Source organism: Lissotriton vulgaris, chromosome 1_1 (assembly GCF_964263255.1).
Source record: "Lissotriton vulgaris chromosome 1_1, aLisVul1.2, whole genome shotgun sequence".
In the NCBI taxonomy this organism is placed as follows: Eukaryota; Metazoa; Chordata; class Amphibia; order Caudata; family Salamandridae; genus Lissotriton; species Lissotriton vulgaris.
The window spans coordinates 554,426,427-554,439,093 of NC_141685.1; the positions used below are offsets into that span (position 1 = coordinate 554,426,427).

General features: G+C 48.8%; 1 protein-coding gene across 1 annotated transcript in view; it reads left to right on the forward strand.

Moving 5' to 3' along the window:
• HFM1 (helicase for meiosis 1) overlaps window positions 1-12,667 on the forward strand; it is a 2,890,879-nt gene that overhangs the window by 2,417,497 nt on the left and 460,715 nt on the right. Inside the window, exon 32 of the mRNA XM_086925623.1 lies at window positions 1,662-1,741. Within this exon, the coding sequence (XP_086781749.1) occupies window positions 1,662-1,741 (80 nt within the window). The remainder of the gene's footprint in view (window positions 1-1,661; window positions 1,742-12,667) is intronic.

The following is a 12,667-nucleotide window of genomic DNA, read 5'->3' on the forward strand; positions in this document are numbered from 1 at the left end:
TGTCCTTTCTGACCTCCTCAATAAGGACCTCCAGCTCCCTCTCATTTATTGTATGTTTCCACTTGCGTTCAGCTGCCTCCTTTTACCTCTCCTGCTTGTCCATATTTGCTCTGTGTTCTCTGCAAAAACTTGGAGGAGTCGCTCCTGGCTTGTTTTCTGTGCTCCCTGCCTCTCAAACAGCTTCAGGATCAGTGCAGCTGCATGGGTGTGGCCACTTCCTGGTTGTGAGATAATGAGGAAGCACAGGATTGGCTGATTCGACAATTACCGATTTTTTAAAATACCGATTTGCTAATTACCGAATCGGTATTAAAGAATTGGTAATGGGGAAACGGTAATTATTTTTACAGATTCGCAAATTTTTACTGATTATTACAGAATTGGTAATTTTTACAGATTTTTTATATACATCGGAAATACAGAGTTCTTAATAGCGAATCTGGAAAATTCGCTATTAAGGACTCGGTATTTCAGAATTACCTACATCTGGCCCTTAGTTACATTTCGGCAGGTCAAACCTGATTGAAATTGACAGGGGAAAAGAGTGCAGTATGTACCTTGACTTGAGGATTTTGGGATTGTAAGCAATAAAAAATCTGCATGTTATGCCACAAAAGATATAGATGCAGTTTATCACACCTGATAAATTCCAAACCCAGGGAAGTCATATTTTTTCATGTGCAATGAATCTCACCTTCCCTATTGGGGCACACTTAATCATAGAAGGCACTGCTCATGTCAGGGAAAAGAGGCAGGGCAGGAGCGGCCAGTGGGGCTGGAAAGGGGGACGAGGGGGGCAAATCTAAAAAAAAAAACTTACTTGCTGACCTCCACCATCGCTTCGAACTCGTCTGATCCTCTCCTCTTCCGAAGGCACAGGCTGCCACGCTGCCAGCCTGCCCCACGACAAATCCTGAAGCTGCTCTCACGTATGAGTGCAGCTTCAGGTTTGGCCTGAGCACCCTCGATTTGCACTCCAGGGCAGACTGGGACTCTGAGCCTGCTCTCTCCAACCCTGGTGGGTACCTGGGTTGTAGACAACTTTCACTGCGCATGACCGTTTGGCCTGCCTGAGATGGCCGGCCAAACTGTCATGTGTAGTGAAGGGAGTGCACATATCCCCCCTAGTGGGGAACATATCCCCCCTAGTGCCTGTTGTCACTGCGGTCCCGCCCCCAAGACTCAACACAAGGAAAATAAAACAATAAAAAATGGGTTTTAACCCTGTTTTATTTTTCATGTTTTGGAGAGTGTTGGCGGGGGTTGACGCTCCTCCACCATAGTGGTAGAGCCGCCCCTGAATCAGAGGCTGTGACTGAACAGAGGCAGCTGCAGCTGTAACCCCATGTCAAAAATAAACATCTCCTTCTCAGGTATATTTTTCAACTAGAACAACCGGACTGTCTGCATGCAAGATTTCATCCATGATGCTTGGCTCACCAGACTCTGAGTAACATTTATTTTTTACAAATGAAACACACAAGAATTGTACAAGAATTAACAGACCTTAATTTCTATCTAAGCCCCAGAAAGTTGACATAGACAAGCAAAATATTGTACTTTCATATCAGAAATTGAGGAATCTTTTACAGTTACATTAGGAAACATATTCTTTATCAATGTTGTAATTTATTTCCTTCCTTCTTTCCATCCCTTTTCAGATGCAGATGTTGAAAGAATCTCAAAATATGGACCAAAAACAAGTTTCCACATCAACATCTTTGTTCCCAACTTTATCAAGGTATTAGTGAAAAACATTGAGCATAAATATAGAGTTGCATCAAAATACATTTAATTGTTTCAAGAATAACTAGAATTATGTTTACAAAGAATAAACTGTGTGTCCAACCTGGTTCGAGGGGCACAGGGTAGGTAAGGGCTACTGTGCATCAACCATGGTGGTTGAGGTCTTTTGTCTATGGTATCCTGGGAGCCATCCTATTTTGGAGTTGCAAGCTGGCCAAGTACACTCTTACTGCCCTTGACTCTCAGCATAGTGAGGGCAATCAGTCCTTCGCATCCTAGATATGTACTCTGGGACAAAGAGACTGAGACCTTAAGCAGTCAAACAATAGACACAATTAGCAAATTTCCAGTCAGTCCTTTTTGTTCAGGAAAAGATAAGTGCTTTAATCACAACAGATTTACATACTACGAATACAGGAAATGTATTCTACTGATGCTAGGTGTGGATCTAGACAGAAGAACATCATTTGTAGATTGAAGCACAGGTAGTATAGACTTCATATGTTGCAATGGAGCAGCTTTCCTGAGTTCTGTGACTGCAGGCAGTCTCTTTGCTTTGACAAGGCAGTTCTCTTAAGTGGGTTACTACACTGTCAACTAGGTCTCACAATATCCTTTAGTCAAGTTCTTAGTCGTGAATATTGCAGGAGGCTGGCTTAGTATATGGTGCACACTTATTTAAGTGAGGAACCTTGCACTAATCTAGGCCACTCTTATGGTGATTTTAGTGGTCTTTGATAACCTTTGAAATCTCTCAAAGTGTTAGCTGTGAAGAACAGCCTTCAGGCTTATCTTGAAGGAGTGTTAAGCAGCTTGATTTACAGGTTAATCATGTAGTGTAGGTTAAACGAAAATGAACAACGCAGTATATATGTAAAAATATGTCTATTTATTTCACAACACTCCCTAGCACATTGGTATATCTCCTAACTGGATCTATCAACACATATACACAATAATACTTCAATTGCAATAAGGTAAGTAGCACAAAATACAGTGGTTCCAGGGGGAGACTAAACTATATATTTAAAAAGTGGAATGGGAACTGCAACCAAATTTGGGACTTGGACCAGGAGACTTAGAGGAGCTAGGGACACAAGGAACCCCCCAAGGTAAGTATAAGGAACCCAACGGAGGCTGTGTGCAGAGTGGAAACACAGCCACGTGTGCAATAGAAGTCAAGGGGAAAGTCACAGTTGCAGTTTTCAAGGACCCTGAAGAAATCCGATGGAAGACAGAAGGTTGGCGAGTCACCCCACCCATGGATACCCCAAGAACCAGGATACCTACACCAGGGAAGCAGTGTGCATAGGTGCGAGGTGACGTCGGAAACCGGCATAGATCACAATGGAGGACTTCAGAGAAGATGCCGCTGCAGAAGACTGTGCAAGTGTCTGTTGGAATCCAAGGGTGTATTTGTAGGACCTTGCAATCTCCTGAGGCGGAAGCCGGGAGACCTCCGTTTTTTAAAAAATTGATTATTTCTTGTGTCACCATTTATAAAACTGTATTTTAAAGCGCACTCACCCGGCAGGCACCTCAGCAGCGGGCTCGAGAAACGATCAAACAGCGACCCCTTCGCTGCAACGAACAAAGCAAAAACTCACTTTTTGCCGCCATTGACGGCGAGGAACCGAGGCCACGCCTACCTTAGGCCACGCCCACCCGCCACAATATAAAAACGCTGTTGACAGCGTACATCAATCAGAACCTTGCAATCTCCTGAGGCGGAAGCCGGGAGACCTCCGTTTTTTAAAAAATTGATTATTTCTTGTGTCACCATTTATAAAACTGTATTTTAAAGCGCACTCACCCGGCAGGCACCTCAGCAGCGGGCTCGAGAAACGCTCAAACAGCGACCCCTTCGCTGCAACGAACAAAGCAAAAACTCACTTTTTGCCGCCATTGACGGCGAGGAACCGAGGCCACGCCTACCTTAGGCCACGCCCACCCGCCACAATATAAAAACGCTGTTGACAGCGTACATCAATCGGAACCTTGCAATCTCCTGAGGCGGAAGCCGGGAGACCTCCGTTTTAAAAAAAAAATGATTATTTCTTGTGTCACCATTTATAAAACTGTATTTTAAAGCGCACTCACCCGGCAGGCACCTCAGCAGCGGGCTCGAGAAACGCTCAAACAGCGACCCCTTCGCTGCAACGAACAAAGCAAAAACTCACTTTTTGCCGCCATTGACGGCGAGGAACCGAGGCCACGCCTACCTTAGGCCACGCCCACCCGCCACAATATAAAAACGCTGTTGACAGCGTACATCAATCAGAACCTTGCAATCTCCTGAGGCGGAAGCCGGGAGACCTCCGTTTTTTAAAAAATTGATTATTTCTTGTGTCACCATTTATAAAACTGTATTTTAAAGCGCCCTCACCCGGCAGGCACCTCAGCAGCGGGCTCGAGAAACGCTCAAACAGCGACCCCTTCGCTGCAACGAACAAAGCAAAAACTCACTTTTTGCCGCCATTGACGGCGAGGAACCGAGGCCACGCCTACCTTAGGCCACGCCCACCCGCCACAATATAAAAACGCTGTTGACAGCGTACATCAATCGGAACCTTGCAATCTCCTGAGGCGGAAGCCGGGAGACCTCCGTTTTTAAAAAAAAATGATTATTTCTTGTGTCACCATTTATAAAACTGTATTTTAAAGCGCACTCACCCGGCAGGCACCTCAGCAGCGGGCTCGAGAAACGCTCAAACAGCGACCCCTTCGCTGCAACGAACAAAGCAAAAACTCACTTTTTGCCGCCATTGACGGCGAGGAACCGAGGCCACGCCTACCTTAGGCCACGCCCACCCGCCACAATATAAAAACGCTGTTGACAGCGTACATCAATCAGAACCTTGCAATCTCCTGAGGCGGAAGCCGGGAGACCTCCGTTTTTTAAAAAATTGATTATTTCTTGTGTCACCATTTATAAAACTGTATTTTAAAGCGCCCTCACCCGGCAGGCACCTCAGCAGCGGGCTCGAGAAACGCTCAAACAGCGACCCCTTCGCTGCAACGAACAAAGCAAAAACTCACTTTTTGCCGCCATTGACGGCGAGGAACAGAGGCCACGCCTACCTTAGGCCACGCCCACCCGCCACAATATAAAAACGCTGTTGACAGCGTACATCAATCAGAACCTTGCAATCTCCTGAGGCGGAAGCCGGGAGACCTCCGTTTTTAAAAAAAATTGATTATTTCTTGTGTCACCATTTATAAAACTGTATTTTAAAGCGCACTCACCCGGCAGGCACCTCAGCAGCGGGCTCGAGAAACGCTCAAACAGCGACCCCTTCGCTGCAACGAACAAAGCAAAAACTCACTTTTTGCCGCCATTGACGGCGAGGAACCGAGGCCACGCCTACCTTAGGCCACGCCCACCCGCCCCCTTCCCCACCTATAAGGATGTGCAATCACCGGACGCGCAGCGGACGGGCGCAGCGGGCGCGCCGACAGCGCGCCGAAGGCGCGCCAAAGGCAAGCCCGTCTGGGCCCGTCCGGGCCCAGACGGCCTCAGGCCTAGACACTATGCCCAAACCGCAGAAACGTATCTCTTACACCCAAGATAGACTGCTTGCCTGGAATCCAAAAAAACATCCCTAGTGCAATTACATCCTCAAGGAAGACGCCCCCTTTGCAGGATGTATCCTCTGTAACAAATCTGAGGAAACGGAACGCCACCAAGGACTCCAGCTTGGCCTCCTGAATTGCAGATCCCTAGTAAAACACGCCCACGAAACCAACATCCTCGTCCAAGGTCTGATGCTAGACATATTGTTTCTGACCGAAACATGGCTGACCCCGCACAGCGACTTCGACATGGTCAATGCAACACCCCCCGGCTACCAAATTTGCTGCCTGAATAGACCAGTTGGGAGAGGTGGCGGTCTAGCCATACTCTACAAAGACCATCTCAAATGTAGAATTGAATGTGGAACCGTCAAAGATTGTGAAAACTGTAATTTCACCATCCAGATCTCACCATCGATCTCCCTCTCGGGACTGTTAGTGTACCGTCCGCCAGGCTCTCTAGGAGAATTCACCAGTACTCTGATGGATTACATCTCACTCAAGACTATTTCAGTCTCTAACTTCCTCCTCATAGGGGACCTTAACATGCACTTTCTTGACCCCGCGGACAACGCCGCAGCCAACTTACTGGCTGATCTCACTACAGCCGATCTCCATCTTCGAAACTCTAAGGCCACCCATGAGAAAGGACAACTCCTGGATCCAATCTTCACCAACATCAAAAACCTAAATGCCCAGGATCCCACCTCTCTACCTTGGACAGACCATATGCTAATCCCTATGCACTGGTCACTCAAAACGACACCAGCACTCAAACAGAAAACTAGGATCCGAACTAGACGGTGGTACAAGTTAGTACCAGAGGAATGGGAAGCCAAATTACGTGAAACTAGCGGCCCTCTATCCACGGACCCGAACACCGCGGACAGAGAATTTAACAATTGGCTAGCCCACCCCCTAGACAGTCTCATCCCACTTACCAATACTTTAAAACATGTCAAAAGAATTAACCCAGCTCCCTGGTATACACCTGCCCTCAACGCCCTTAAGAAGGAATGCAAAAAGTCAGAACGTACCTGGAGGAAAAACAAGTCAACGGCAGAGAAAAGTGCTTACCAATCCTCCATGAAAACGTACAAACGTGCCCTCCACAACGCAAAATGTGACTTCTACGAGGAAAAAATAAAAAGCTCCTCCTGTTCAGCCAAGGAGACTTTCTCCATTCTCAAAGAGCTCCTCCATGTCCCTGACCCCCCGCAGGAACCCATGGACCCCCAAGTAGCGGAGGAAAAATGCGTCAAGTTGGCCACCTTCTTTGACGAAAAAATCCAAAAAATCCTCACCTCCCTTCCTGCCGCTAACCCTGATTCCATAGAGAGAGCTAAGGAACAGCTGCCCCCACCCGACAAGCCTTATCTAGCATCGTTTGGCCCAGTTACAGAAGAGGAAGTGATGGCTACACTCACATCAACCAAGAGCGGAGCCCCTAGCGACCCAGTTCCCATACGGTTCGTCAAAAACATCTCTCAGACCATAGTCTCCCAATTGACAGCCCTCATTAACATCTCGTTGACACAGGGAGAGGTCCCTTCAAACTGGAAGGAGGCTGTCGTAAAAGGGCTCCTCAAAAAGCCCTCTCTAGACCCGGCAGATCTATCCAAGTATAGACCTATCTCACTCCTCCCCTGGATAGGTAAGGTCGCCGAAAAACTTGTAAATAAAAAATTGTCGCACTTCCTGGAGTCAAATCAACTTCTCAATGACTCACAGACAGGCTTTAGACCAGGCCAGGGTACGGACACTGCTCTTCTCGTAGCAGTAGAAAAGACCAGGGAAATTATCGATACAGGAGGATCAGTGGCAGTGGTCCTCCTAGACCTGAGCGCGGCCTTTGACACGGTCAGTCATCAGGTCTTAATCCAACGCCTCGATAACATCGGGGTAAAAGACATGGCGCTGAAATGGCTCTCGTCTTTCCTCTCCCGACGCTCCTTTCAAGTTTGGGAAGGTGAAAGCCGCTCCCCCTCCATCCCCCTCGAGTGTGGTGTGCCACAGGGCTCATCCTTGAGCCCCACGTTGTTTAACGTGTACATGGCCCCACTGGAGGAAATGGTCTCACCCTTTGGAGTCACCATCGTCAGCTACGCCGACGATACACAGCTGGTGGTGACGCTCTCCCACCCCAAGCTAGAGCCCTCCAATCTCCACGACTGCCTTTCCAACATACATCAGTGGATGAGTGACTCTGCCCTTAAATTAAACGGCTCCAAAACAGAGATTCTGCTCCTAGGGCATAACACCACGACCCTCCTCCCTAACACCTGGCCCGCCTGCTTGGGTGAACCCCCCACCCCCAAGACGGAGGTCAAGAGTCTCGGAGTGTGGCTGGAGACTGATCTCACCTTTAGGACACAGGCAAGAAAGACGGCCGGCATATGCTACGGACTACTTAGATCTTGCAGGAAGGTGATCCCTCTACTGCCTTTCCAGTCGCGTCTCCTGCTGATCCAAGGCCTAATTTTATCTAGGCTGGACTTCAGCAACGCCATTTACCTGGGATCCCCAGAATCCACTCTCCAAACTCTGCAAAAAGCTCAAAATGCCGCAGCCCGAATTCTAACGAACACCCCGGCCAGAACATCTGCCAAGCCCGCACTGAGGACGCTGCATTGGCTCCCCATCAGGGAAAGGGTAACTTTCAAGGCCCTTTGTCTGGCCCACAAGGTACTTCACAACTCGGGCCCCCCAATCCTAAATAACTGGATCAAACCCTATAGACCCACGAGAGCTCTTCGTTCCGAACATGGAAACTTCATCACGATCCCCAAGGTAAAAAAAGCCCATGTAGGTGGCCGCCGTTTCTCGGTCAACACGGGAAAAAAATGGAACGCACTCCCCCTGAGCCTCAGAGCAGAACCAAATCTCCTGAGATTCAGGAAATCTCTCAAAACCCTACTCTTTCCCTGAGCCATTTTCTCTTTTCTCTCCCGACTCTCCCCCCCTGTGAGTAAGAGGTTCAGCGCTGGGATACCTTCTGGGTGACTACGCGCTTTAGAAAAACCTAAAATAAATAAATAAATAAATAAATAGGAGAGTAGGGTCTGCAATCCTATGATCACCCCAGATTTTTGCTTTTTGCTTCACTGGTTTACGACTTCTCTGGCTGTGGGCCTGCTAATCAGACCCACAGCCTTGCTGCTCTCTCATTAAAAATTAACACGTGTACCTTAGGTGCATTTACCAATTGGTACTGGGCCACCTTATCAGACCCTGTAACTCAGGGCATAGGTGTATCCAGGGCCTACCAGGGGCTGCAGCATGTATTATGCCACCCCTGGCTGGCCATCTAAATCTAACACAACTGGCTGCACGACAGCTGGGGCAAGGTGGTGTAATCACCCTTTGCTTTAGATATAGTATACCTATATCTAACCCTAAAATGGACACACAGATTCCTATCAGTCACTCCTATGGCAGGCCTTGACAATCCTGAAGGCAGAGTGCTTGGAATCGTGTGAGATGGTGCTCTGGCATGAGCTGAGCCCGTTTGCAGCTTGCGGAACCAAGTCCTAATAGCTGTTCCATGATAACGCATACCATATACTCTTAAGTGCATTATAATCCTCGCGGTTATATGCTAACTCTGGTATCGCTTTATCAAAACATGTCGAGTAAGGTGTCATACGAATTGGAATACTAACCTCTCGCCAATTCTGGCGACGGGGTTAGCATTCCACCCTTCTAGAGGGACACGACATGTATGTAACTGTGAACCCCGGTTAAAGTTAACTCAAGCCTCAGCATCACAAAATGGATGCTGCCACCACGGACACAAGTCTGACCTCTTGCTGCTGGGAGTCCTTCCAGCGAGGGAGGCTTGGACAAAGGGTTTCCTGTCAGGGGCGGTCCTAGCACCATCCCAGACAGGGTTTTGTGTATCCTGGGTAGGCAGGGCTTTAGAGGAAGGTGACTGCAAGCGGCACCCCAGTGCTCACTATGCATCTGCCGGCTAGAACTAGTTCCAGGGGCACACCGGCCCCTGAGCTGGGGAAAGTCCGGCATGGGAGAGGGGTGTAACCACCCCCCTTCCTGGTCCCACCCATGGGCAGGACCTAGTCGCGTGCCAGCCCCTTTTCCTAGTATAAAGATAGGAGCGGGCCCCCTTCCAAATTAGATCATCTTTGAATCCTGAAACTACTTTCTACGAAAGGAACTCAAGACTTCTTCCTAAGATTTCTCCTTTGTGGCTAAGGAGTAGTCACCCTGCATCCGCAGGCACCATCCAAGCATCGCGGTTTTCTGTAAGTCTCTCCTCCGGATCAAGACTGCCCAGCTCGACGAGAACCGGCTTCCCTGGCACCTCTGACCTCTACCCACATTGTCAGCTCAGCTGAGACCCGTGGGTGCGACGAGACCTCGAGGGACCGGCCATCTTCAAGACTGCACAACGCTTGCCCAGCACGACCGCCGAGGGATCCTCGAGTGAGTGCTTTGGGGTGTGAGAAGCCCCAACCCTGAGCAGCTCCAGCACCGAAGTTCAGCCTCCCAGCCTCCACGAGATCAGCGTGGGGCCCTTCTGCTCTTTGCTGCTCACCGCATTGTCTGGCTACTAGCCCGCTGGCTTGTGGCCTTCCCAACGATGAACGACGACATCAACACCACTGGTCTGGTTGCTCCAGACTGGCCCTTGCTCCCCTCCAAAAGAGGAGCACCCCGGACCCTCCTGGTCCACTCCAGACGCCATTTTGAGTCCACTGCGTGGGCTTGCATTTGCCAAGACTTGTTGCCCCAATCCTGGGTCCAGCGACGTCGACAGCAGATACCATCGTGGGACAGCTCGCACCTCCATCCTGGTCGCCAACAACGCCTCCTGGTCCGTGAGACTGCAGAGCCCAGCGTCGCCCACTCACCTGGTCGAGGTGACTCCATCCGGTGCCATCCTGGTGCCCATCTAATCACTGGCTAATGATTCAGAACTTGGTCCCCTCTGCTTACAGGTGTCTTCCATCTCCGATCCAGGCTTGGATCCATCCGAATCTCTTCACTGGTCGCCTGCCAGCAACTTCTTCTTTCAGGCTCCATAGACTGCAACGAGGATTCCCGACGTCTTTCCAGACCTATGCACCCGCAGCCCCTGGGCTAGGTGAACTCAGCATTTCGGTGCTACAGCATAGCCTCACTATCCAAGGGTCCAGATCCTTTTTCGTTTCAGCTCTACCTAGTCGGATTCGTCCGATAACACTAACTTTGTAATTTCTAGCAACCATAGACTTTGTTCTGCATCCCGCGTTGAGGTTCTGTGAGAATCGTAATGATGTTTTTGACTTGTTCGAATATAGACGATTTTGGTATCTATGAACCGCAAATGACGAGTTTAGTGGGTGTACGCGTTTTCGCTACGCCGCCCTGAACCGTTCGTCTTATTCGTGGGTTTCTCCATCTGAACCCACGGGTTCCATTTTTAGATACGGCATCCATTTTGTCTCTTGAACTCAAGTAGCCAGCGAACGGACACTGTCCGCTTCGTGACCCTGGGATTCCCAAGCTCTTGCGGAAGACACGTGTTCCTTTGAGGGTGTCTTTATGACGAGGGGGATGATACTGTAAAGGCAGATGGCTCTGCTCGAGGCTCATCTTGCCGTGCCGGTCTATTGCTTCAGTCGTGCATGCATTAGGCACGAACCCTTTGATCCTGCAATCGTGCTTCCGATATCGCCCCCTACACTCTTTTTCAATCTGTTGTCTATCTTTGTCTTCCTTGCACCTGTTTCTGTCTCTTTTCTTAACTCGTTTACAGCCAGAATGGAATGTACTTAATGGTGGGATAACGTACTTTTACAGTTGGGGACCGGCAATGCTACTGTAATTATGTTCCGGGCTTCTGAATACATGAAAGCGACCCTTTTGAAGTTTACTGTGGGAACTGAGTTGTAACCTTTTGTTCGCCCTGTTGTGCTATGACGAAAATATGTATAAAAGGAGCGATCCACTGTTGCAATTCGAAGCAGTCTCCCAGAACCTACACGTGGTGTACTTCTTGCGATTTCTGTATTCCCTGCAGTAAATAAACCTTTATCTTTGACGCTGAAGGAAGTGTCCCGTGTCTCTGTGATTTGTACGCCGGAACAGGTAACCCACGAAGGTTTCAGGTGTTGTCCCCTGGCACCGCTGGGCCTTAGAATAGCCCAGTCCTTCAGTTGGTGCCCAACGTGGGGCGACATCAGCGGTACCGGTCCAAAGCCCGACGATCGTGAGGAACTTCGTGTGAAATCTCCGAGGGAAGGTGCACCCCGCTTCATCGATCCTGTTGTCGAAATAAGTGGTCCGAAGACTTTTCCCGCAAAGATTCCCGCCTCCTGACGGCTGCGACGGACTGATGCCCTGACTGTCGACCTGTTTTGGCGCTTGGCGTAGTCCTTTGTACGGCGAGACGATAGACGGGCCTTCCTGGTGACGCCATTGCTCTTTCAGTTAAGTATTTGTGGGTCGCTCCCAGAGTCCTTGGTTGTTGTTGAAACTTGGTTGTTTGCATGGTTCCATTGCATTTGTGGTTCTTAGTTGTTGGTTCTTAGTTGTTGGGTTTTATTTGACGATTGCAATTGCCAAAAACCAAGGGTCTTGCATTTTTGCGAGGACATCGTAATTCGATAACCCTTGAAGTTTGTAAACTCGGTTAGTGTGCACGATGCCTGGCCGTAGTACTTTGTTTGGTTTCTTTAAATGTTGCGGTACGGATTCCCGATTGGAGGACTCATGTCCGATACCTCCAGTTGGAACTCCAATCTATGAGCTCTATAGTCGCCACGGAGTGGCTCCTATCGTATATAATGATTATTGGATCCGCTATACTAAAAATGATGGTGTCCTTAGTTGGCCACCCCATGGTAGTTTCGAAACTGCAATTTTGGACAATCTCGAAGCAAAATTGTTTAAAAAGAAATCTAGGCCGGACATGTTTGATTCCTTTCGGTTATGGCGCAAGGAGGCCAAGCAGAAGGAAATCAAACAGATTAAGAAAAATAAGAGAGAAGGTATCATTACGGTGATGCGAAATGCAGAGCAGTTCCAGCGAGACAAAGAAGAGAAGGAAAAGGAAGTTTTTGCTAGACTGCAACATATGGCAGTGGATAAGTGTTATCCTGTTTTACCGTCGAGTTCTGATAAGAAGGGAGAAGAAGTGGTAGAGGACCCTTTGCTGTCCTATCTACTGAAATCACCACCTCCATACGCACAAGATACTATAGCCCCTGTGGTTCCTCCTGTTCTTTAACCTGTTGTTCCGGCAGCTGCTGGTCAGCCTGCCGTTGGTCCTGTCCTTCCGAATCCTCTTGTTCCTCAAGTTGTCCCTGCTCCCTTACCTGCCCTTCTTCCTACTGCTCCACTGCCT